Below are 22,035 nucleotides of genomic sequence, written 5' to 3' on the forward strand. Positions count from 1 at the left end.
TTTCTTGGCCTTGACGACCCTGGAATGTGGGGATGTTAACCACTGTCTACAGTACTTCACTTTGGAACCCAACAATCTGGCTAACCACAATTGATAAAAGTTCTTGATCACTTGCTGGGCGGGTAAAAATTCTCGTTGATCACTTGCTGGTACGTTGAATCACTTTAAATGATGCCTGTCCAATATTACTTGAACCATCTGGACTGCTCAGAGCAAGCATAAAACATCAGTAGTAAGACTGTTCAGACCTCTGGCTCCCACTAGCTGCAGTTACTACTCTTCTGAACTGGCTTTACCCACATGCTGGTGCTAGTACTGTGTTCACATAGGCCAAAGTTGTGGCAGGAAGACGAATATTTCCCTGTGTTCCCACTTGAGAGCAAATAAACCCTCCCTAGAGGACATCCTCGTTCCTTTTCTAAACCTGGGCCTGGTCTTAAATGCTGCTTGCATCATTAACCTGTAAGGAACTGGGACCATGAGATTGATGCAGGTCAGTTTATTTCTATAGCATCTCATCAAATGTAGTTCTAGGTATTTTGGTTTTGTTCCTATAAATGGGTGTTATATTTCATTTTGCAGCATTTTCATACAACAGTACTGTCTATATGCACTGATACCTTACTGTATCAGAATTTCCACGTTGGCTTTCTGGTATAATCGTTGAGTTTTACATGTTTGAAGTAACATCTGAAAATAGTAAACATCATACTGCCCTTTCTAAGTAGTTCACTCCTAATTTTTTATTTCAATGCCTCATACCTCCATAATGACTTTAAATAGGGTGGGCCTTGTTTTATCACTCACCTTGCTGAGGATCTCCACTATTCATTAGATACATCTTATAATTAAGATTTCCACATCTATTTCATTGAATTGAGTCAAGAATTCATTGAAATTAATAAAATGCCTTGTGAGAATCTTCGGAGAGTGATCATAGACCTTTAAATATACTGAGTTATTTCAAAAAACTTCCTAGAATGCTTTCACCCTTGTATTTTTGATATAAACTGCTTTAGGCATGTTATTCATTTAATGTTCTGAATCTGGTTGCCAGTGTATCGTTTACAATTTACGTCTCAGTACTGTAATTAATCTGTTCAATGATCAGCTTTTGGTACAAACTTTTCAGTTCATACTCTAGAATGGCTGGAATAGCACTAGAATTCTTTGCTTTAAAAATGGTGAAATTCCCTTTTAAAACAACTTGGTGCCCTTTTTCAGGTGAAAATTCTTTGACAATTGTTTCAATGAAATTGTTTTAAATTAGCTAATTTGTAATTTTGGTAAATCATTTTCAATAAAATTAGATATTCTTTTAATGATAAGCAAACCGGTCTCTAATGATTTTTATCTCCATTATAACTACAGCTGCTTTAACTTTGTATTTTTTCCACAAACCACAGTAGTTACTGGTTAATCTATCTTTACATGTACTTGCTATTTTTCTTTTTACTCTTGCATTTGTTTTTACTGTCTTTTCCCTAATTTTCTCAATCTTCTTCATTATTTAGCTTTTGCTTACATTGGTTCACTTTTCTTCCTAGCTTCTTTAAGCAGGATGCTAACTTTAGACAGTCCTTAACATTGCATGACTTTGGTAATATAAAATGAATTTCAGTTACCACAGTTTAAATACCAGCTGCCCCAGAACAGTTCAAACGTCATTAATGATAAGTAATAATTTACAAACTTCACTGCTGGCTCTTTTGTTCACAAGTCACAGCACAAGTAATAGATGGACATCCTGATCTGTGACCTAATCATGTCACTTATTTAAAAAACTTGTTAATGACTGGTCACTACATAAGTTACTCAGTTTATGCATGAATAGAAAACATGTAGTTTAGTTGCTTGTTTCCCAGAGAAACTTACATGACAAATTAACCAAGAGGGATTGGACCAACAAGACGAAAGTTACAGCAAAACAAAGTAATAACCCTGGAAAGTGGTATTTGAATCAAACCTAAATTTAGGAGTTACTGAAGGAATAGTTGATCAGGGGAATGTTCACACTGTTATCAAAAGACTAGCTTTGCAACTAGACAACTTAGTGAAGGGCTATCTACATAAGTGTAGGAAAAGATTGGGATAAAGAAGATGTTCCAAAGAGACAATGGCAAAATACTTCATATTAAAGGAAACCTCAGGTATTCTACAGCATTTAAAAACGCAAAGGATAAAATCTTGGAAGCTAATCCCAATTTAAACATGACAATTCAAACATGACAATTCAACAAGGCATAGGAAAGACGCTCACTCCGTGTAACTTACTAAAGAGGCAAGTACCATTCAACTACACTGAGTAATAACTTTATCACTGTTTCAAAATTATAATGTCCTTAATATTTTTTACTTCCCTGTGATAGAAAGCAAGGGAGTTAATATTTCAATAAAAATTTTTTAAAGATGGAACAATCATGATTTTTTCCATTAAGATTGTTTTGCATAGTCATTTAAGATTTCACAGTACCTGAAGGACTGACTACATGTATAATTTCTAACTTAATGTAAGCACTTAATTTTTCCTTTAAGCCATGCTTCATTTTATTCTCATGTGTTCTGTAAAGATTGATTTTTCTTTAATATGAAAGATGCTGGGGAAAGCCAATTCCTTCATTCCCTACTAGTAACCTGGAAATTGCTATAAAAAGGCAAAGCAGCTGGTCAAACTCTCCTTCCTTCAGAAAGGCATACCAAGGACCCAGGTTTAGGGAACTTGGTGATACAGAGCTTGGGATGGATGTGTTTGTGACCTCTGAAGACTAAGGTCAGAAAAATAAGAGTGAAGCTTTAATTCAAGATAATCCATGTGAAAGTAGAGGAAGACAAGGGATTGAAATATTTTAAGAAAGATGTCTACTTTTTGCCCACATTTCAATCCTTGAGTAATACAGGATTGGCATGGCAGAATTTTCTGAGAAAAGGGCCATGGCAAAATTAGGGCTCTGTTTTAAAATGAGGTTTGCTTTGGGAATTGGGAAAAGCAGATTCTATAGGTGCTACCACAGGTTTGTGGGAAGCAGTAAAAATAATTTGATCCTTTATGTCATTAATTTCAATGTACTTTGTCACTAATTTCTTAATGCTTATCTGTCTGCTATGATCTTCAGGTGATCATGACAGTAGATCTTGCAACCCAAAGTCCCGTGACTTCAATATTGGGCATCACATTTTGATAAATATTCTGTGACCCAGTTTGGAACATCTCAGTGTTTGTGTCCAGGAATATAAGACACAGACACCAATTTAATGATCCTATCATTAAAAAAAAAAAGCAAGTGATTGTATTATAACTCAGAAGTGATGCAAAAAGTAATTTAATGTTACTGTTTTTGCCCATTGTTGTGTTCCAGTATGAACTGTTGTCATGGCAAGTTCTCCACACTCCCTTGTGAACCTGTGTTTAACAAAGAGCCCAGTTTAGAGACACCTCCCTCCCCAATAAATGTACATCTGACATCAGACTCAAACTGGGCTTCTGGACTTGAATCCCAGCAGCTGTAGGGCAGTTAGCCCAATCCATAGGTAGAATTTTTTCCACACTCCACAGCCAGTGTAAAGAGAAAACAAAACAGCCTTAGTGCTCCCATGCTAGACTTACCTACCATCTTAATCTTTCCTCAGTTTCAGGCCCCTCTCATTGTCATCTGAAAACACTTGAAATAGGAGATAACCCAGAGAAAGGCCAGACATGTTCCATATTTACACTTAGCCCATGAAACCAGCCTAAGGGCACTACCAGAGCTTCCTTTGTATTCATAGGGAGCTCCCGTTGAATTGCTTCACTTAGGAAACCAGAGGCTTCACTAAGAAGCAATGGGAATGATTAACATTTAGAACTTGTGTGATTGAGAAGTAATTTATCTACTTCTTAACCATACAATGGTGTAAGCAAAGGGAACTTGAGAAATATACATACTAAATTTAACAATTTGTCACTCTAGTTATAAGACCTGCTCACATGCACTAACCGGCCAAATAAAGAGCCTACAGCCTTCTGGAAAGTTTAAGTGGCTCTTAAAAGAGCCTTTGGGTTTACAAAGCTCGTTGGGTGGCTGAATCTTTTTACTTGGAGCTGGTGTACTTGGTGACGGCCTTGGTGCCCTCAGACACGGCGTGCTTGGCTAGCTCCCCGGGCAGCAGCAGGCGCACGGCCGTCTGGATCTCCCGGGACGTGATGGTCAAGCGCTTGTTGTAATGCGCCAGGCGCGATGCCTCGCCCGCGATGCGCTCGAAAATATCACTGACAAAAGAATTCATGATGCTCATGGCCTTTGAAGAGATACCGGTATCGGGGTGAACTTGCTTCAGCACCTTGTAGATGTAAATTGAATAGCTCTCTTTGCGACATCTCTTGCGCTTTTTCCCTTCCTTCTTCTGGGTTTTAGTTACAGCATTTTTGAAGCCTTTCTTAGAAATGGTAGAGCCCTTTGAAGTCAGCTCTGGCATGGTTAGCGCACAGAACCAATACAACAAACAACTGGCTCTTAACGACGCCAAGTGTGGTATTTATAGGTGCGGCACTCAGATGACGTGTTTTAGCACCCAACATCTGATTGGATAACGAGTAGTGATGTATATGTAGTTAAGGTGAATCTAGTACGTTCTCTGGTTGGATGAAAAGCTATCAACCAATCGAATAGCAAATCACAACCTACCTTGAGACTATAAATAGACCCTGTATCTGCCCTAACGGTAATTTTTTCCGTTATAACAGACGCATAACTTTAGTCATGTCTGGACGTGGGAAGCAAGGTGGCAAAGCACGTGCTAAGGCCAAATCCCGTTCATCCAGAGCGAGCCTGCAGTTCCCCGTGGGCCGAGTCCATCGCCTGCTCCGAAAGGGCAACTACTCCGAGCGGGTCGGGGCTGGCGCGCCGGTGTACCTGGCGGCGGTGCTGGAGTACCTGACGGCCGAGATCCTGGAGCTGGCGGGCAACGCGGCCCGCGACAACAAGAAGACCCGCATCATCCCGCGCCACCTGCAGCTGGCCATCCGTAATGATGAGGAGCTCAACAAACTGCTGGATGGTGTGACCATCGCCCAGGGGGGCGTCCTGCCAAACATCCAGGCCATGCTGCTGCCCAAGAAGACAGAGACCCACCACCACAAAGTGCATTGCAAATAACATCTTACAAGTTGTAAATCCTAACAAGTGGCATGAACGTCCAGAGAGAGAAAATCCCCAAACTGAAACCAAAGGCTCTTTTCAGAGCCACTCACAATTTCTGAGAAAGAGCTTAGGTTTACAAGATTACAAAACACTAACTGATTCACTAGCAACAAAAAAGAATTGATCAGAACTCTTGAAACTAACAGGACTCTGGACTCTGAAAGGAATCTAGTTCTGGTGACTGAAGACTGAGAATTCAGTTTAATGTGCAACAATTTTGGCAAAAGAACTGATGATCCTAGATGCATATGTTTTTCAGTACTTCAGAGTAGACAGATCAGTTATCCTAGCAGGCTGGGATGGGGAGATGCCATTCTCCTTGGGGAAAGGAGAAAACTTAGGACTGTTGTGAGAATTAACACAATTTCCAAGAAAATTAAGATACATAATCCTATTCTAAGGTTTGAATTTTAATAAGGATAGAGTTAGACTGAATGGATTAGAAGCAAAGAAAGACTTGTAAACTGGCAGCTTGTACTCTTAGGTTTAGAAAGCAGGCCTATAGAATGCCAGCAAGCAGCTAGGAAATCAATGCGCATCAGGGCTACGCGTTCCCTCAAGTGCCTTCTAGCAAGGGATTTCCTTCCAAGATGGTCCTATATCCTGAAGTCTGTAACCATGACATGTTAAGCCAAAAAGATAAGACATAAACATTTGCCAGCTAGTTATGTGAAAAACAGTAAAAATGAATCTTAGCCTTATTTCATAGTGTATAGGATATATCTCAAATAAGACAAACCGTTTTGATGGTAAAATTCTAGTATCAATATTAGAGTCAGTAAGTAATGTGACGAGGTGGTTCTCTACCACCAATTATTCACAGGTTTAACCACTGAGAATGAAGCAAAATATTTCATTATCCTTTAGCACTGCATGAGTAAACACCCACAGTCAACTGAAAAGGAGGAAAGTAGCCAAATACAAAATTCTTATATGAAAATGAAAGCATCAAAAATTTCCAAACACAATTCAAAAGAAAACAAAAATCTACCCGCTTATAACTACAAAAATTCCTTAAACACTTATAAAGTTAAAAATTATTTTAATACCACTTTTGTCTGTAAAAGTATACCCAGGCCTATAGAATTGCAAAGACATGGTTTTTTAAAAAAAACTATGTTAACATATTTAAAAATACTGATGAAATGTAAGAGTTTCTGAAAAAAAAAATAAACTGCTTAAACTGAACCTAGAAAGCAGTGAGGACTAAGATGAACAGGAAAAAAAATTTAAGTCATGAATGAGCTACCATCCTCAAAAATTAGGCTTCTAAGAGTGTATCCTCTTAGACATTTAAAGAAAACGTAATTCTATGACTAATGAAATGGTTCCAGATTATGAAAAATGTCTCATTTATATTTTTCAAGAAATATGAAAATCTAATGAAGAAAGTATCCTAAGTGGGGTGCAATATAACTTTGAAATATCACATAAATTGCCATTAAATGTGAACAACTAAATCTGGCAGGTCATTACAAAATTACTAAACAATGACAAAGGGAGATCCATTTAAGAATGTGAGGTTGTTTCAATGTTGAGTAAAAGCAAACTTAATTCATTTCGTAAAGTTAAAGAAAAAAACAAATTCTTATGTTAAACTCAGGAGATGCTTAAAAAGTATTTGTTAGTATATTTAGTCAGTTTTTGTTTCTTAGTGGAATACACATAGTTGCTGTTAGCTGACTTTCTCTTATCACTATTATTTTGATATTATTCTGGACTATGTTAGACAAATCACTTAAAGAGATGAAAAGGGTTCTGCTGCACCAGTGGAAGGAAAATAAAATAAGGTGTAAGTAACACCTGCAAGGTAATGCCTCACAATTAACTGGGAAATAATTATATTGGAAATTAGTGATTCTCTTCAAAGCCATCTTCACTTTCAGAGAAAGAGCTGCAATCAAGTCTCAAAAAAAAAAAAAAAAAAAAAAAAAAACCAAAAAACAAAAAACAAAGAACCAAATCAAAACAAAACAACAAAAAACAGCATTTAAGTAAGTCATTTATATTCAATGGAATATTAATTGTACCTACTTCAAAATGCTGGTATTAATCTATTATCCTCAGTTTGTGTAAACTGTTATATGAGAAATCATTAATAAATTGGACTTTTTTTGGTGAGTGATAACTGTTTTTCATTTATTTCAGAAACCCATGGCAAACACTTAGTAAAAGAAATGTAATATTCCACTGGAATCAGACTGTGGAAATATTGGGGGAGAATAGGGGGATTAGAGACAAATGGAAGTCAGGAGGAACAAGGACAAATACAGCTTGATGCTAAATCCCAGAAGGGGAAGTAAGCACATTAGATTACTCTCTAAGTGAGTAAATAAGGAGCCCAGGGGTTAAGTGAGCAATCATGCTCTAATGCAGTCTATTATAAAAAAGTCCAAAAAGTCCTTACTGCTGTGAGTAGTACATTATACAAGCATCTAATCTGGGAACAACAGCATTGACAGAATTTAAATGCACAAACTTATATGCAGTGCATAGAGTGAGTTTTCTTTCCTTTTATTTAAACTACAACACACATTAAGAAATGTTTTATTATATGAGCAAAATCACATTCAGAAATATACATGCATACCAAGAGCTAAAAAGAAAGTTTTCAGAAACAATATACCATTTTATGAATTGTATTTTCTTACATGGTACAACTAAACTCATCAGTGTGTTAATCAACCAATAATATCTGACCTTCATATATGAATAACACCCAAATAACATGATCCTGGAAATAAGGGTTAAGCTTGCTGCATCCACTGAAATATAACAATGTTATTACATCCCTGACAGTTTCCCCCTAAAAAAATATGGTAGCAAATCTGGGATTCCCTAAATAAATCGTCTCTCCCTTTGTTCCAGGAATTTTTTTAATGGCCTGCCAGAGTTAGTTGTTCCTATTTAATGGACATTTATGGATTATTTAAATCTTCTGATTCTCCTTAATCTTAGCCATTCAGGTTCTGCTTGGATTCTAGTTGGTATCTATGTTCTTTCTGGGTAATCCAGGATCTCATATTATCTCAAGGGCCCCAATAGGGCCTAAATCCAATAACAAGTGTCCTTACAAGAGACAAAAGAGATGATACACAGATTCCTGGAAGCCAGCATAAACTAGAAGGGAAGCATGAGACAAATTCTCTCCCCAGAGCATCCAGAAACAACTAATTCTGCCAGTACCCGATTTTGGACTTTGCCAGTATTATATGAAAGTAAATTTCTGTTGTTTAAACTACCCAGTTGGTGGAAATTAGTTATGATAGTCACAAGAAACTAACAGTTTAAGAGGATAAAAAGACAAGTTACAGATTCAAAGAAAATAGTTGCAAAATACATATTTGATAAAGGGCTAGTATCTAGAATATATAAAGAACTTCCAAAATTCAACAATTAAAAAAATCAGTCTAATTAGAAAATGGATAAAAAACCATGAAGGGACATTTCACCAAAAAGGATATATCAGATGGCAAATAAGCACATGAAAAGGTGTTCAATATCATATGTCATTAGGGAATTGCAAGTTACAACCACAATGAGATACCATTATTATCTCACATCTATTAGAATGACTAAAATGCAAAACACTGACAATACCAAATGCTAACTAGGAGATGGAGCAACAGGAATTCATTGTTGTTTGTAATATAAAATGTATAGCTACTTTGGAAGACACGGTTTCTTACAACAATAAACACTGGCTATTTAATCTGGCAATCATGCTCCTAGGTATTTATCCAAATAAGTTTATATATACATGCACACACATACACAAAATACTTACAGCAGCTTTATTCACAACTGCCAAAAGCTGGAAGCAACCAGGATGTTGTTCAATAGGTAAATGGATAAACAAACTATGGTACATCCATGCAATGGTGTATTATTCAGTGATAAAAAGAATGAACTATCAAGCCATGAAAAGGCATGGAGGAACCTTAAATGCATACTGCTAAATGAAAGAAGCCAGTCTGAAAAGACTATCTACTATATGAGTACAACTAATGACACCCTGGAAAAGGTAAAACTATAGAGACAATAAAAAGGTCAGTAGTTGCCAGGTTTTGGTGGTGGTAGGGGGTAGGGATGAAAAAGTGGACAACATAAATTTTTAGGGCAGGGAAATCATTCTGTATGACACTATAAGCAGATACATGACGTTATGCATTTGTCAAAACCCATAGACTGTATAGCACAAAGAGTCAACCCTAACATAAACTATAGACTTTAGTTAATAATATATTAATACTGGTTCATTAATGGTAACAAATGTACCACATTAATATAAGGGAGAAGAGGTATATGAGAAGCCTTTGTGCTTTCTGTCCAATTTTTCTGCTTTAAACCTAAAACCGCTTTAAAAAATAAAGTATTTTAAAAAGCCAATCCCAAAAGATTACCTACTATAATTCAACTTATGTAACAGTCTTAAAATGACATAAGAAACAGAGAATATATTAGTGACCTAAGAGTTGAGAAGAGGGTGTGGGTGGCAGAGAAGTGTCTGTGGCTATAAAATGGCAACATGAGGGATCCTTGTGGTGAAGGAAATGTTCTGTCTCTTGATTATATCAATGTCAGTATCCTGGTTGTGATACTGTTTCAAGTTTTGCAAGATGTTACCTTTGGGGGAAACTGAGTAAAAGGTACATAGTATCTCTATTATTTCTTTCAACTGCATGTGAATCTACAATGATCTCAAAATAAAAAAGTTTAATCTAAAAAATTCATAGGATGCAGTTAAAGCCATGCTTAGAGAGAAATTCAGCACTAAACGTTTATGTCAGAAAAGATGGAAGTGCCCAAATCATTAATCTAAGTTTCCCTGTTAAGACATGGTAAAAGAAGAGCAAAATAAGTTCAATCAAGCAGAAAGGAAGAACAAAAGTAAGAGGCGAGCTCAGTGAGATGAGAAACAGAAAAACAATAGAAAAGTCATTGAAAGAAAAAAGTCTTTTAAAAAGATCAACAATTTAAAAAGTTCTATTGAGAATGATAAGAGAGAAGACACAAATAAACAATTTAAGAAATAAAACAGAGGATAAAACAGAGCATTAAAATGACAATAAAGGAATACTACAAGCAATACAAACTAGCAGAATTCAACAAAGATAAGTCAGAAAAATTGAATAGTCTTATATCCTTTAAAAAGACTGAAATAGTAACTAAAAATCTTCAGCAAATGAAACCGCCAGATCCAGGTTTCACTGAAGGATCTACCAAATGTTTAAAGAAGAAATAACACTGATTTTATGCAATCTCTTCCAGAAAATAAAAGATTCCCAACTCATTTTATAAGTCTAAAATTACTCTAATACTAATCAGACAAAACAATACAAATAGATCAGTATTCCTTATGAGCATAGATACAATATTAGCAAATCAAGTCCAGCAATGTATAAAGATCAAGCAATGGAAGACTGGTTCAATATACAAAAACCAATCAATGTAACTCACCATATTAACAGGACAAAGAAGAAAAACAACATGATCATATCAGTGAATGCAGAAAAAAGCATTTGACAAAATTCACCATCCTTTCCTGATTAAAAACTCTCAAAAGGAATATAAGAGAACTTTCTGAATCTAATAAAGGACATCTACAAATATCCTGCAGGGAACATCATATCAATGATGAGAGACTCAATTCTTCCCCGTAAGATCAGGAACAAGGCAAAGATACTTATTTTCACCATTAAATACCACTTCATACTGAAGTCCTTCATTGTACAATCAGGCAAGAAAAAAATTAAAAGCATAAAGATCTGAAAGCAGGAAATGAAACTTCTGTTGAAAGATGACATGATGGAAGGGTGCAGAAAATCACAAGGAATCTACCAATAAAACCAAACCAACCCCCTTCCCAAAAAACCCCCTCAATCTCCTAAAACTAATAACTGCCAGGTAAAGGAACTAGACTAAAATAATTTTGAAAAATAAAAATAAAATGGGAGGAATCACTCTCCTCAATTTCAAGATTTATTATATATTACAATAATCAATATTGTATAGTAATAGGAAAGGGATAAATAAATGTATCAATGGACCAGAATAGAGAACCCACAAATAATCCTACACAAATATGGCCAACTGGTTTTTAACAATGATGAAGAAGAAATATAATGGAAGAACAGTTTTTTTTCCAACAAATCTTGCTGGAGCAATAGGCAAAAATATGAACCTCCACCACAGCCTAAAACCTTAAAAAAAAATAATAACTCAAAATGGATGGTAGATTTAAATGTAAAATTTAAAACCATGAAAAAAAAGAAAAGTCTTTGGGATCTAGAGTTAGGCAAAAACTTCTTGGGCATGAAACCAAATGATCCAGAAAAGAATAACACTGGAAAATCTCATCAAAAGTAAAAACTTTTGTTCTGTAAAAGCTCCTGTGAAGAGGATAAAAAGAAACACTACAGACATAAAGAAAATTCATGCAAACCATATATATATATGACAAAAGGCTTATCTTTGAAGAGACTTTTAAGCTCAATAGTTAAAAAACAAAACAAAACAAAAAAAATTAACCAAACAAAAAAACCATCCCACATGGGCAAAAATTACATTTTGCCCAAGAGGACATACAGATGGCAAATAAGCACATGAAAAGATATGTAACATTAATAACCATTACAGAAATACAAATTAAGTCTCTGATGAGATATTAATATATACCTATTAAGCAAATAAAATTTAAAAAATAGTGACAAAGGTAAAATGCTGGCATGAATGTGGAGAAACTCCTGTCCACATTCTCATCTCTCATACACTGCTGGTGAGAAAATAAAATGATACAATCACTTTGGAAAATATTTTGGTAGTTTCTTAAAAAACTAAACATATGCTTACCATGTGTCCAGTACTCCCACTACTGAGCATTCATTCCAGAGAAATGAAAACTTACATTTACACAAAAACCTGTGTGTGAATGTTCCTATCAGGGTTTTGTTTATTTGTTTTTATTTTGTTTTCTTTGTAATGGTCAAAGCTTGGAAAAAACTAAGATGTCCTTTAATAGGTGGATGTTAAATATGCTGTTGTTTACCCATATCATGGAATATTATTCAACAATAAAAAGGGACAAGCTATAGATACATGCAACAACTTGGATGGATCCCTGGAGAATTATGCTAAAAATGAAGATAAAACCAATCTCAAAAGGTTACATACTGTGTGATTTCACTTATACAATATCCCCAAATAACAAAATGATAGCTTATAAATTAGTACTCACTTTCAGCTGGTGTCCTTGACAGTCAGTAGACAGGAAACATTCCTTTGATAAAAGAACTTCAAGTGGCTCTAAATAAAGTCTTTGGCTTTTAGTGAAAAACCCTAGAGCCTTGCAGTCTCCTGGGCAGCACTAGAGGCACCGAATTATGCAACTTCGTGTGTTCCCCAGGAGAACCGACCCCACTGTCACAGCTGGGCTTTGTAGCAAACTTGCTTTAGGATCAAGCAAATAAAACTCCTGTTATAATGTTAACATTTGTGGTCTTCACATTTCTCACCGCCTTTCCGAGAAGCTCACAAACACGCCTTAGAGAACCAATCACCGGAACACAACTCCCGCTCCAGTAAATGCTAACGATTTACGCCGACATGGTGGGAAGGATTTATTTATAGTCCGCATATTCAAATGAGGTTTTGAAACAAACAAATCTGATTGGATGAATGATTATAGTATAATATATGTAGAAATAGGACTGCCAGTTCGACTCTGGTTGGATAGATGCCTACCTGACATCAGCCAATCAGAACACTAACCACACACTCTCCCCTAGTCAAGTAGATAAAATAGTCTGCGGATACTTCCATCAGCTGTGCCTTAAGTACTGTTATTTGTCTGATTTCTGTGTTTTTGAAAGTGGGTAGCAGGTAGGCAAGGCTCATGGCCGAGGTCTATCGTGTCTCCTCCTCCATGGTTGGTAAGGAGCAGGTCTGCTGGGAATGATGGTTGATTTGAGGACTGGCAAACTACGTGGCAGCTACAAGTCTCACATCATCCCGCCTGACTGCACAATTATCACCCAGGACGGACGTTCAGCCCATTAGCCGAGAAAATCAACGGCCACTACAACAGAGACAAGTGCAAGGAACGTCTCCAGTTAGTAAATCCCAACAAATAATACGCATTTCCAGGCAAAGGAAACAAACACCAAAGGCCGCGCACAGCTTCTGAGAAAGAGCCGTGACCAGATTCCAAAGAACAATGTACAGTATTTCCAAAAAATCAGTCCATTTAGAAGTGTTATCTTGACATCCTTCCTGTAAGTTGTTTGTAACTACTCTGTGAAAATTGGTTTTTCTTGAAACTTAGATTGTCAGTTTCTAATCCTGTTAGGGTGCCCACTAAATTGATTTCAAGGCAGGATAGAATACTGCAGTTTGAAAAATGCTGGAATAATTACACAGAGTTACAGCCAACAGAACTGCTCTCCAGGGCCAGTGATTGAACCCAAAGTTGGGGAAGTGGTCTGCGCTGAGCAAGTGAAAGAACTTTCCGAAATTTTCAGCTCTGCAGCTTGAACACACTTTTTCTTTCTTTTACTGAGGGTGTAAATGAGACTGGATTGGCTAAAGGAGTATTCCCTGTCTCTTGGGAAAGATTGAGAAGAAAGGTGAAGTGAGGGGGAACAACAATAACAAAGAGTTTGGAAGTTTGAGGTGGGGAGATACTTAGCAACTGTGCTTGTTCCAAAGGCTCTTACCATTTCAGGTGTCCCAGTCTACTTAACACTATCACCTTCCACTTTTGTCTCTCTCTTTTAAAACGCTGTTTCAGTTTGACTTCTGTCACTTGCAAGAGACTGTGTTTGACAAATCCAAGCCAAAACTAACTCAGCACAATGAAAATTCCACATCTACTAGCATACTTAATAAATATATTCTGCCCTAATTCTGCCCTTCCTTTTTTTTGTAGCAACAACACTGATGTCTTTGCTCTTAATCATTATCTTTTATTGAAAGGGAAGTGAAAATCAGAGTGGGAAAGAGAGGAACCTAATGGCACTGAACCCACTCAAAAGCTTTTAAAGTAAATGGTGGAAGTGGAAAGTAGTCAAGTAGAGTCTGAAGTGATGCCTGACATTTTCAGAGAGATCTGTGGATATTAAAAAAAAAAAGAAAGAAAGAAAGAAAGAAAAGGAACTCCTCTTGCTTTTGTCTCCAAACTAAGATTAGAATTCTGAGGCTGTTGAACTAAGAGAAGGAAAGTTTAAGGGAAACTATTTTATTTTCTAATAGGCGGAGGCTCAGAGGACAGACCTTATAGTTAGGGTCAAGGGCTGGAATCCTGACTCTACCCTGTACAAGCAAGTTACTCAGCCTCTCTGTGAAATAAGGATAGTGACAGCACTTCTGTCGTAGAAATCTGAATCCTGTTGAGAGACCACGCAACACTCAGGAGGTTGGAGAACTCAGGTTTATCATGCCGGCAGGCCCAGAGGAGTTAACACTCCAAGCTCTGAACCCTGACTGCAGGGTTACACAGGCTTTTATATGGTTTTAGGTTTCAATTAAGTTTGTGCCATATGCAAATGAGGTGTTAGAAATGGACCGATCAGGAGTGAGCTTTTGGGAACCAATGGAATTTTAGGGGTAAGTTTTGTTTTCCTAGAAGCAAGCCCTTTCACAGAAGCGCAAAAGAAGGAAGGCAATGGCCCTGCCTCGGAGGTCTTGCTGGTCCCTTTGTGGGTTTTGCCTCTTCACGTCATAGATTTGGTGTGAGTATTAAAAGTATAACTGTATGTAAAGTGCTTCTGAACATTGACTGACTCATAGCAAGTGCTGTACAAGTGCTCTCTAAAGGAGCATCAAAAAGGAAGAAAATGGAAGCCCAGGAACCAGAGAGTGAAGGGCACACTCTATCTGTAGGCAACAGGATAATAGAACTCTCTTAAAGAAAACCTAAGAGAACCAGTGAAAAGCAAAGGAATTCAGTAGTCAGGATATAAAACTAAGACAAAAATCAATAGCACTAATTATAAACTATAATCATTTAGAAGATGTATAAAAAGGAAAAGACCAAATTTTCAAATGAAACAAAATATGGGAAATGTCTAGGAGTAAACTTAATAAGAAATCTGCCTACATAAGAAAAACTTTAAATATTCCTAAAGGAATCAAAAGTAGATTTAAATAAACAAGGAAGCATCCTACATTTGTGGACAGAATGACATAACATCCTAAAGATGTCAAATCCAGTGTAATCCTATTTATTTAACAAGATGAAAAGAAGGTTCACAGGGGAGAAAAAGGCAAATACTCATTTGTAATCAAAATAAAGGGCAAATTAAAACTACACAGGGTATCAATTCTTGCCTATAAGATGGTCAAAAATTCTACAACCCACCCAGTTGACAATACTAAGGAGAAATAGGCACACATATACATTGCTGGTGGGAGTGTAAAATGATATATTACATATTGTGGGAAAATTTAGTAATATCTAACAAAGTAACATGTCTTAACTGTGGATCCAGGAATTTCACTTCTAAGAATCTACCCTGAAAATGGGATTCTACATATATGAATTATCAAAAACGTATCAAGTTGCTCAGGCAGCATTATTTGTAATATTTTACAAAGACGAAGTAATGTTAATGTTCATCTATAGGGGAAAGGTTGAATAATCTCCAGGACAGACTCATATGAGAGTACCTGGGGAGCCACAAAAATGAATGAGAATCATTCATCTTCATGTGCTGGTAGAGAAAGAATTCTGTGATATACTGTGAAATGAAGAAAGCAAGTTAGAAAAATTGCATATTGAGTGTTACTTTTAGGTAAAAGGAGGGAAATTTTGAACCATGTTCGTGTTTCACAGATTCAAGAAATAAAATTCAATCAAAGGGAAAATAAGCAAATTCTGAAAATGAAAACAAACTGACATGAAAGAAGCTAATTGTGTATCACATTGGTAACATGAACACACAAAGAATGGATTATTTTCAGTGACTTTTAAACACAGTTCTCTGATGATACATTCTTAGTGAGATGCCTTCTATTTCCATCAGAATTAAAAAAAAAAAAAGAACAAACTCAACAAGTTAGGAAAATTTTAATCTCAGGTTTTATAAACTAGTCCCAGGTTTTGTAAATTAATAGAAAAATGAAGCAGCTTCTATGGGGTTCAATGAGCTAGCATTACTCTGAAATCAAAACCACAGGAAGACTTGAAGCTACTCTCAATATTTTATATATAAAATCCAAGCAAGTAACTTATTAAGGATAAAATACATCGTGAAACTATATGGTTGAACCTTGGAATGCCAATATACTTAAGGACTTCAAATATCTTTCATCCACTCATTAAACAAGGGCCACTGAACATGCAGATGTGATAGATACTGCTCTTGACCCTGGGGCAGTAGTGGTAAACCAGACAATATTTCAAGGAGTTTATTGATACGGAAGTGAACAAATAAATGAACCAGATAATTTCAGAAAATCACAAGCGCTCTAAATAAAACTGTTGCTATAGCAGATAATATGTACAAAAGTTATGAGAACTACTGGGTTGAGAGTCTTGTTCAACAGAGAAAGGAAGATGAGACGTTTTCCAAGGAGAAGGCTGTTTGAGACAGGCCTAGATGAGAGTCACTAAATGCCATGCAGAGGAAAGGGCAAGGCCCACTGAGGGAGATAGAAAAGCATCATCAAATGCTATAAATCATCAAAGGCACTGAGGTGTGGCCAGAATGGCTTCTCTGAGTAATGAAGAGTCTAAGATAACTAGAGATCATAGGCACACAGTGGGAAGATATGTTTGGATGGCAGCTTGGGGACAATGGACACAAACCTTTGTGTGGGATGCTAAAGCGATTGGAACCACTAATCAAAAGAGTAGATGTTCAAAGCTTCTGTGTATGAGAGTGAAATGGTCAGATGCGTGTTACTGAGAGACTGTTGGCACCAATGGGGATGGACTGCAGTGGAGGGATAGTGAAGTTTGAGGAAACACACCTATGCAGTTTGCTTGAGCCAGATACTTGGAATTCTCTTAAGAACTGAGTTCTGTCCCTAATCCTTACAAGTCATCATCCACAGAGCCAGTGTTGTGATGGAGCAGGCTCCAGGGAGAACAAACCAACTTGCAAGGGTCACCAATTAAATTTGGGGGAATTTTGCAAGCTGGTTGTTAAACACCACCATTATTAAAAATTAAGTTATATGACATTACATTTAAATAAATTTAGAACAGGTGAAAATACACAGCACTCCCAAATTATTTGCCATTTACTATTATCTATGCTCTTGAGGTTATTTTCATCAATTCTATCTGAGTGATAGAAATGCCATTTAATGGCATTCTATTGTGCTTCTTTTTCCAACTCTGATTCAGAGATGTGCTAGTAGCTGGAAGTCAGCCTGGTGGCGTTTTTTACATCATGGAAATCAGCAAATGCTATAAATCAGGACTTTACTCTTTGTTTTGTTGATAAGATTTATGATTTATTGATTATCTAGATTTAAGAACATCTTGGAGAAAATGTGGATTAAACTTAAAAGTGTGATGTATCTGTAGCTTTTACACTGTGAATAGCCCCAAATATTAAGGAAACTTTTTTTCAGTATTCAAAAACTATTATCTAAAATAAAAAAACCCTAATTAGGGGGAAGGAGATAGCTCAGTGGTAGAGTGCATGCTTAGCATACACAGGGTTCAATCCCCAGTACCTGCTCTAAAAATAAACAACTAAACCTAATTACTTCCCCTCCAAAACTAAACAAAAATTAAAAAAAAAAAAACAACTATTATCTGATTCAGCAAAGTAGTCACTCATGTCATTGACATCTGAGCAATGTTCTGACATACTTTTTTCTTACTTGGGGAAATTAAAAAAAAAAGAATCAAAATTTATTTCAGGACTATATTCATTGATCAGTGGTGTGAGTGACTTCTGTGATGAAGTGGATAGTAATCAAAGAGTTATTTGCTGTCTAATTTTATGACACTATTGTTGGCAGTAAATTTATAAAGGTGGATAGTATATTTTGCAAGAAATAGCAATTCCTTTGAAATTGTAGGTATAATCTGAAAATCAAGGAAGCAATTTAGCTTAAAATTTATTTCTAAAACTATGTAAAACATTTAACAGAATTTGTTACACTAACCCTTGAGTGGTAATCATGAGTTTTATTAACATATGTATGCATATATATATGTATGTTCTGTTGTCTATTTGTTTTTCTCTCATAGCCAGTTTTTCAACATTTACCAGCACATCACTGTCTATAACTCTCACTTCATACATTTAAGAGTGGCCCCTAAATGAAAAAAGGTACAGAGGACAATGAGAGGCAAAGGAATTCTTTCAACATTCACTTGTTCTTTTTTTTTTTTTTTCCTTTGTAGGGGGAGGTAATTAGGTTTACTTACTTAATTTTTAGAGAAAGTACTGGGGATTGAACTGAGGACCTCATGAATGTTAAGCATCCACTCTACCACTTAAGCTATACCCTCCTCCCAACATCAACTTGTTCTTTGGCCTCAAATCTTGGTATGTGTCCTGAGGGGATGGGGGCCAGATTATGGGGAAAACTCCTTTTCCTCGCACTATAGAAAACAGAGAAGAAGGAAAACTTGCTCATTATTCCCATTCCAAAACTAGAGGCTTTTTCTGAGGCTCCTGATTTTTTCTGTCTCAGATTTATAGAATAACAATCATCAAAATAACAAAAACAGATACACTGGCCTCTTTCCAGAAAGGCTGGAAAAACACTAGAGACCAAAACACATGGGCACCGTGAAGGCACTTTTTAGTGTGTCTCTCTAGAGCTACTCCTTTATTGAAAAATTGCGTCTCCCATACTCCCTCCAGTTAACACAACCTCAGAGGCTTTCTAGAAGCAATGCCATTGCACAAGACTGCTTCAGATGTATTAAAAACCATGCCTGGAAATAAATTCACACGTTTGACTTAAAGACAGAGGATCGCTCATGAGAAGATTTTGCAACCTTAATAAAAAGTAGAATTAATTGTAGTCTACCTGGTGAACTTAAATGTTTACCACATCTGCAAATAATAAATTCAACAAAAATGTCTTACCAAGTGAACTGTGTGATTCAGAGCCACTAGCATATCAACAAGAAAAACATAGTTAATTACAGCTATTATTTTGGAAACTTAGTTGTTCTGAAAATACTTTGGTTTCTGATGATCTTTAATTAGCTTATCTGCAGCTGGAGTCCTTGATGACTGCCTCATAAAGTTCCTCCCCAGAATCCAAAGATGATTCAATCCCGGGACATCCATAAAGGTGACTCACCAAATTAGTAAGTCAATACTGATAAAGCATTATATTCATAACAACAGTTCCTAAAAATGCATTTGAAAATATTCCCTATAGGTACTTTAAATAATAAAAATTTTAAACACATCTGTCAGAATGGCTATCATCGAAAAGACCACACAAATAACAAGTATCAGTGAGACGTGGAGAAAAGGAAACCCTAGTACACTGCTGGGAATGCAAATTGGTAAAACTGCTATGGAAAACAGCATATTATTTTGAATTAAAGTTACTTGAGAAACAGTCAGTGGAAAAAAAGATTTTAAATAACCACTCTGATCTCCTACTTTCTCCTGGAAAGCAGGAAATGACTCTCCCATGTGAAGCTATTCTCTCTGAACCAGAAGGATAGACTGTATCACCAGAGTTAGGGAATTCAAAGCTAAGAAAACTGTATAAACAAACTTTGTTATTTCTACATTAGTCTGCTACCTCAAGAACAAGCCCTCTAGTTTTGTTAAACCTTCACAAATAATTGTTTCTTTCCCTAAAAATGATATGTAAATAGTCTGCTTTGGTCACTTCAGGGGGTCCCATTTCCATGAGACTTCCATGAATATGAATTAAACTGGTGGGGTTTTTTTCTCCTGTTAATCTGTCTTGTGTCAATTTAATTATTAAATCAACCCAAAGAACTCAAGAAGAATAGGGGGAAATTTTCCCCTCTGGCAGTGCTAAAAATAAAAAACCCCCAAATCTCCCAAAATTACATTAAATTCAAAATTTGCTAAATAATACTTATTTCACATTTAAAAAGTATTCAGTAAAACATGCCTAATAGGATTCTTAACATGTGGGCCAAATATATCTCAACCTAAAGCCCAATATCATGTATGATGGTGAAATATCAGTTCCATTCCTAAGAGAATCAGGAATGTGACAAGAAATCTTTGTATTACCATCATTATTTGATGACATTTTGTGATATATTCAGGACTATTAGTCAAAGAGTTCCAAGGAGCTGATTTATTGCACTGAGTATAGAGAAACATCTAAAGAAAGAAAGAAAAACAGAAATCCAAATATGTACTGTACATTACTGTTTTAAAAAGCTCCTTTTAAACTATGAAGCTATGAAGTAAAACAAAGTAATCCATAGACCTATTAATTATCATACATATACAAAAGCTGCAGAGATTTGGGACAAACAACAAAAATGTGCAGTGGTGCTGTGAAATAAAGTCTAAAGCTCCCTAAAATAGGATTAACTAATTAGAAGAAATGACATAATTTGATAGTGAAGAATAATCAAACTTATGAGAGTCAATTGTTCCTTGAATTGAGCACATGTGCCCTCTCTCCCTCGTGTGTGTGTGTGTGTGTGTGTGTGTGTGTGTGTGTGTGTGTGTGTGGGTGGGTGGCAGCTGCAGTTGTTTTTTTTTTTTCCCTGAAAAAATAAAGGCAAAGAAATTCTGGAAAATGTAGGGAGAAAATTGAGCACACAAGACAAACTATGATCCAAATGGTTCAATATTTAGTAATATACAAAAAGACAAGTCTATGGTTGTATCAGTAGATCCAGTCAGGATAAAGAAACCACATAGTTATCTGAATAGGGAAACTTTAATATAGAGAATTAACCCAGGGAATTAGAGCTGGAGTAAGGACTCAGGGGACTGGCTAATAAGAAGTAAAATTAACTCTAAATAACAGAGGAATAGTAGCGGTAAGGGGCAGTTTCTACCTGTAGGGACAAACGACTGAGATCCAGACCTTCTTGGAGAGGTCACGTGTATAGCTCATGGATGGCAGATACATTGCCATGGTTTTGCATAATTTGATGAAAATCTAGCCTCAAGAACAGATGAAGGCAACTGAAGAGATGAAGTTTGGAGCTCAGAGGAAAGGCATGTAAGGAAAGGAGACTATGTAGGATTACCTTGGGAATGAGTTTAGACAGGGAAGAAGTTCAAGAACAGAGTTCTGGGGGTAGGGAAGGGTGTAGCTCAGTAGTAGAGTGCATGCTTAGCATGCGCAAGGTCCTGGGTTCAATCCCCAGTACCTCTGTTAGAAATAAATAAGTAAATAATAAACCAAGTTAACTTTCCCATCCCAAAAATTAAAAGAAATTTTAAAAAAGAACAGAGTTCTGGGTACACCAACATTAGAGGTTAAGGAAAAGATGATGATTCAGCAAAAAGGACTCAGAAAGAGAAACCAATAAGGCATGAGAAAAATCAGACTTGACTGACATGAGACAATCAAGTGAAACAAGGAGTGAGTGATGAAAGCTGTCAAGTGTTGACAGATAAGGCCTGAGAAGTGACCATTGGATTTGCCAGCGCGGAGCTCGGTGATGGCTTTGCCAAGTGCTCTCTTGTTGCTAGCGGGCTCAAGAAAGAATGACTTTGTATGGAATATAATCTATAAAAATATCAAATTACTATATATACACCTGAACTATTATAATATTTTAAGTCAACCACACTTCACTTTAAAAAGAGAGAGAATATGAGGTAAGAAAACACCACAACTACATGTGAGTCTTATGAAATGTTTTGCTACAAAAGGGAACAGAATCACAGGGAGTCAATTTTCACATAAAACTCAGTGGCCT

The 22,035-nt window shown here is 36.3% G+C and overlaps 2 protein-coding genes across 2 annotated transcripts; one reads left to right on the top strand and one right to left on the bottom strand.

Moving 5' to 3' along the window:
- Positions 1-4,068: 4,068 nt before the first annotated feature.
- LOC102508854 (histone H2B type 1-A) lies at positions 4,069-4,452 on the bottom strand. Its single transcript, XM_006182198.1, has one exon. It carries the CDS (start codon positions 4,450-4,452, stop codon positions 4,069-4,071), a length of 384 nt encoding a protein of 127 aa, XP_006182260.1.
- A 284-nt stretch (positions 4,453-4,736) lies between these two features.
- Positions 4,737-5,232, top strand: LOC106729290 (histone H2A type 1-A). The gene has a single exon (XM_014557207.2). It carries the CDS (start codon positions 4,737-4,739, stop codon positions 5,130-5,132), a length of 396 nt encoding a protein of 131 aa, XP_014412693.2. The 3' UTR covers positions 5,133-5,232.
- Positions 5,233-22,035: the final 16,803 nt, after the last annotated feature.

This window comes from Camelus ferus, chromosome 20 (assembly GCF_009834535.1).
Source record: "Camelus ferus isolate YT-003-E chromosome 20, BCGSAC_Cfer_1.0, whole genome shotgun sequence".
NCBI lineage: Eukaryota > Metazoa > Chordata > Mammalia > Artiodactyla > Camelidae > Camelus > Camelus ferus.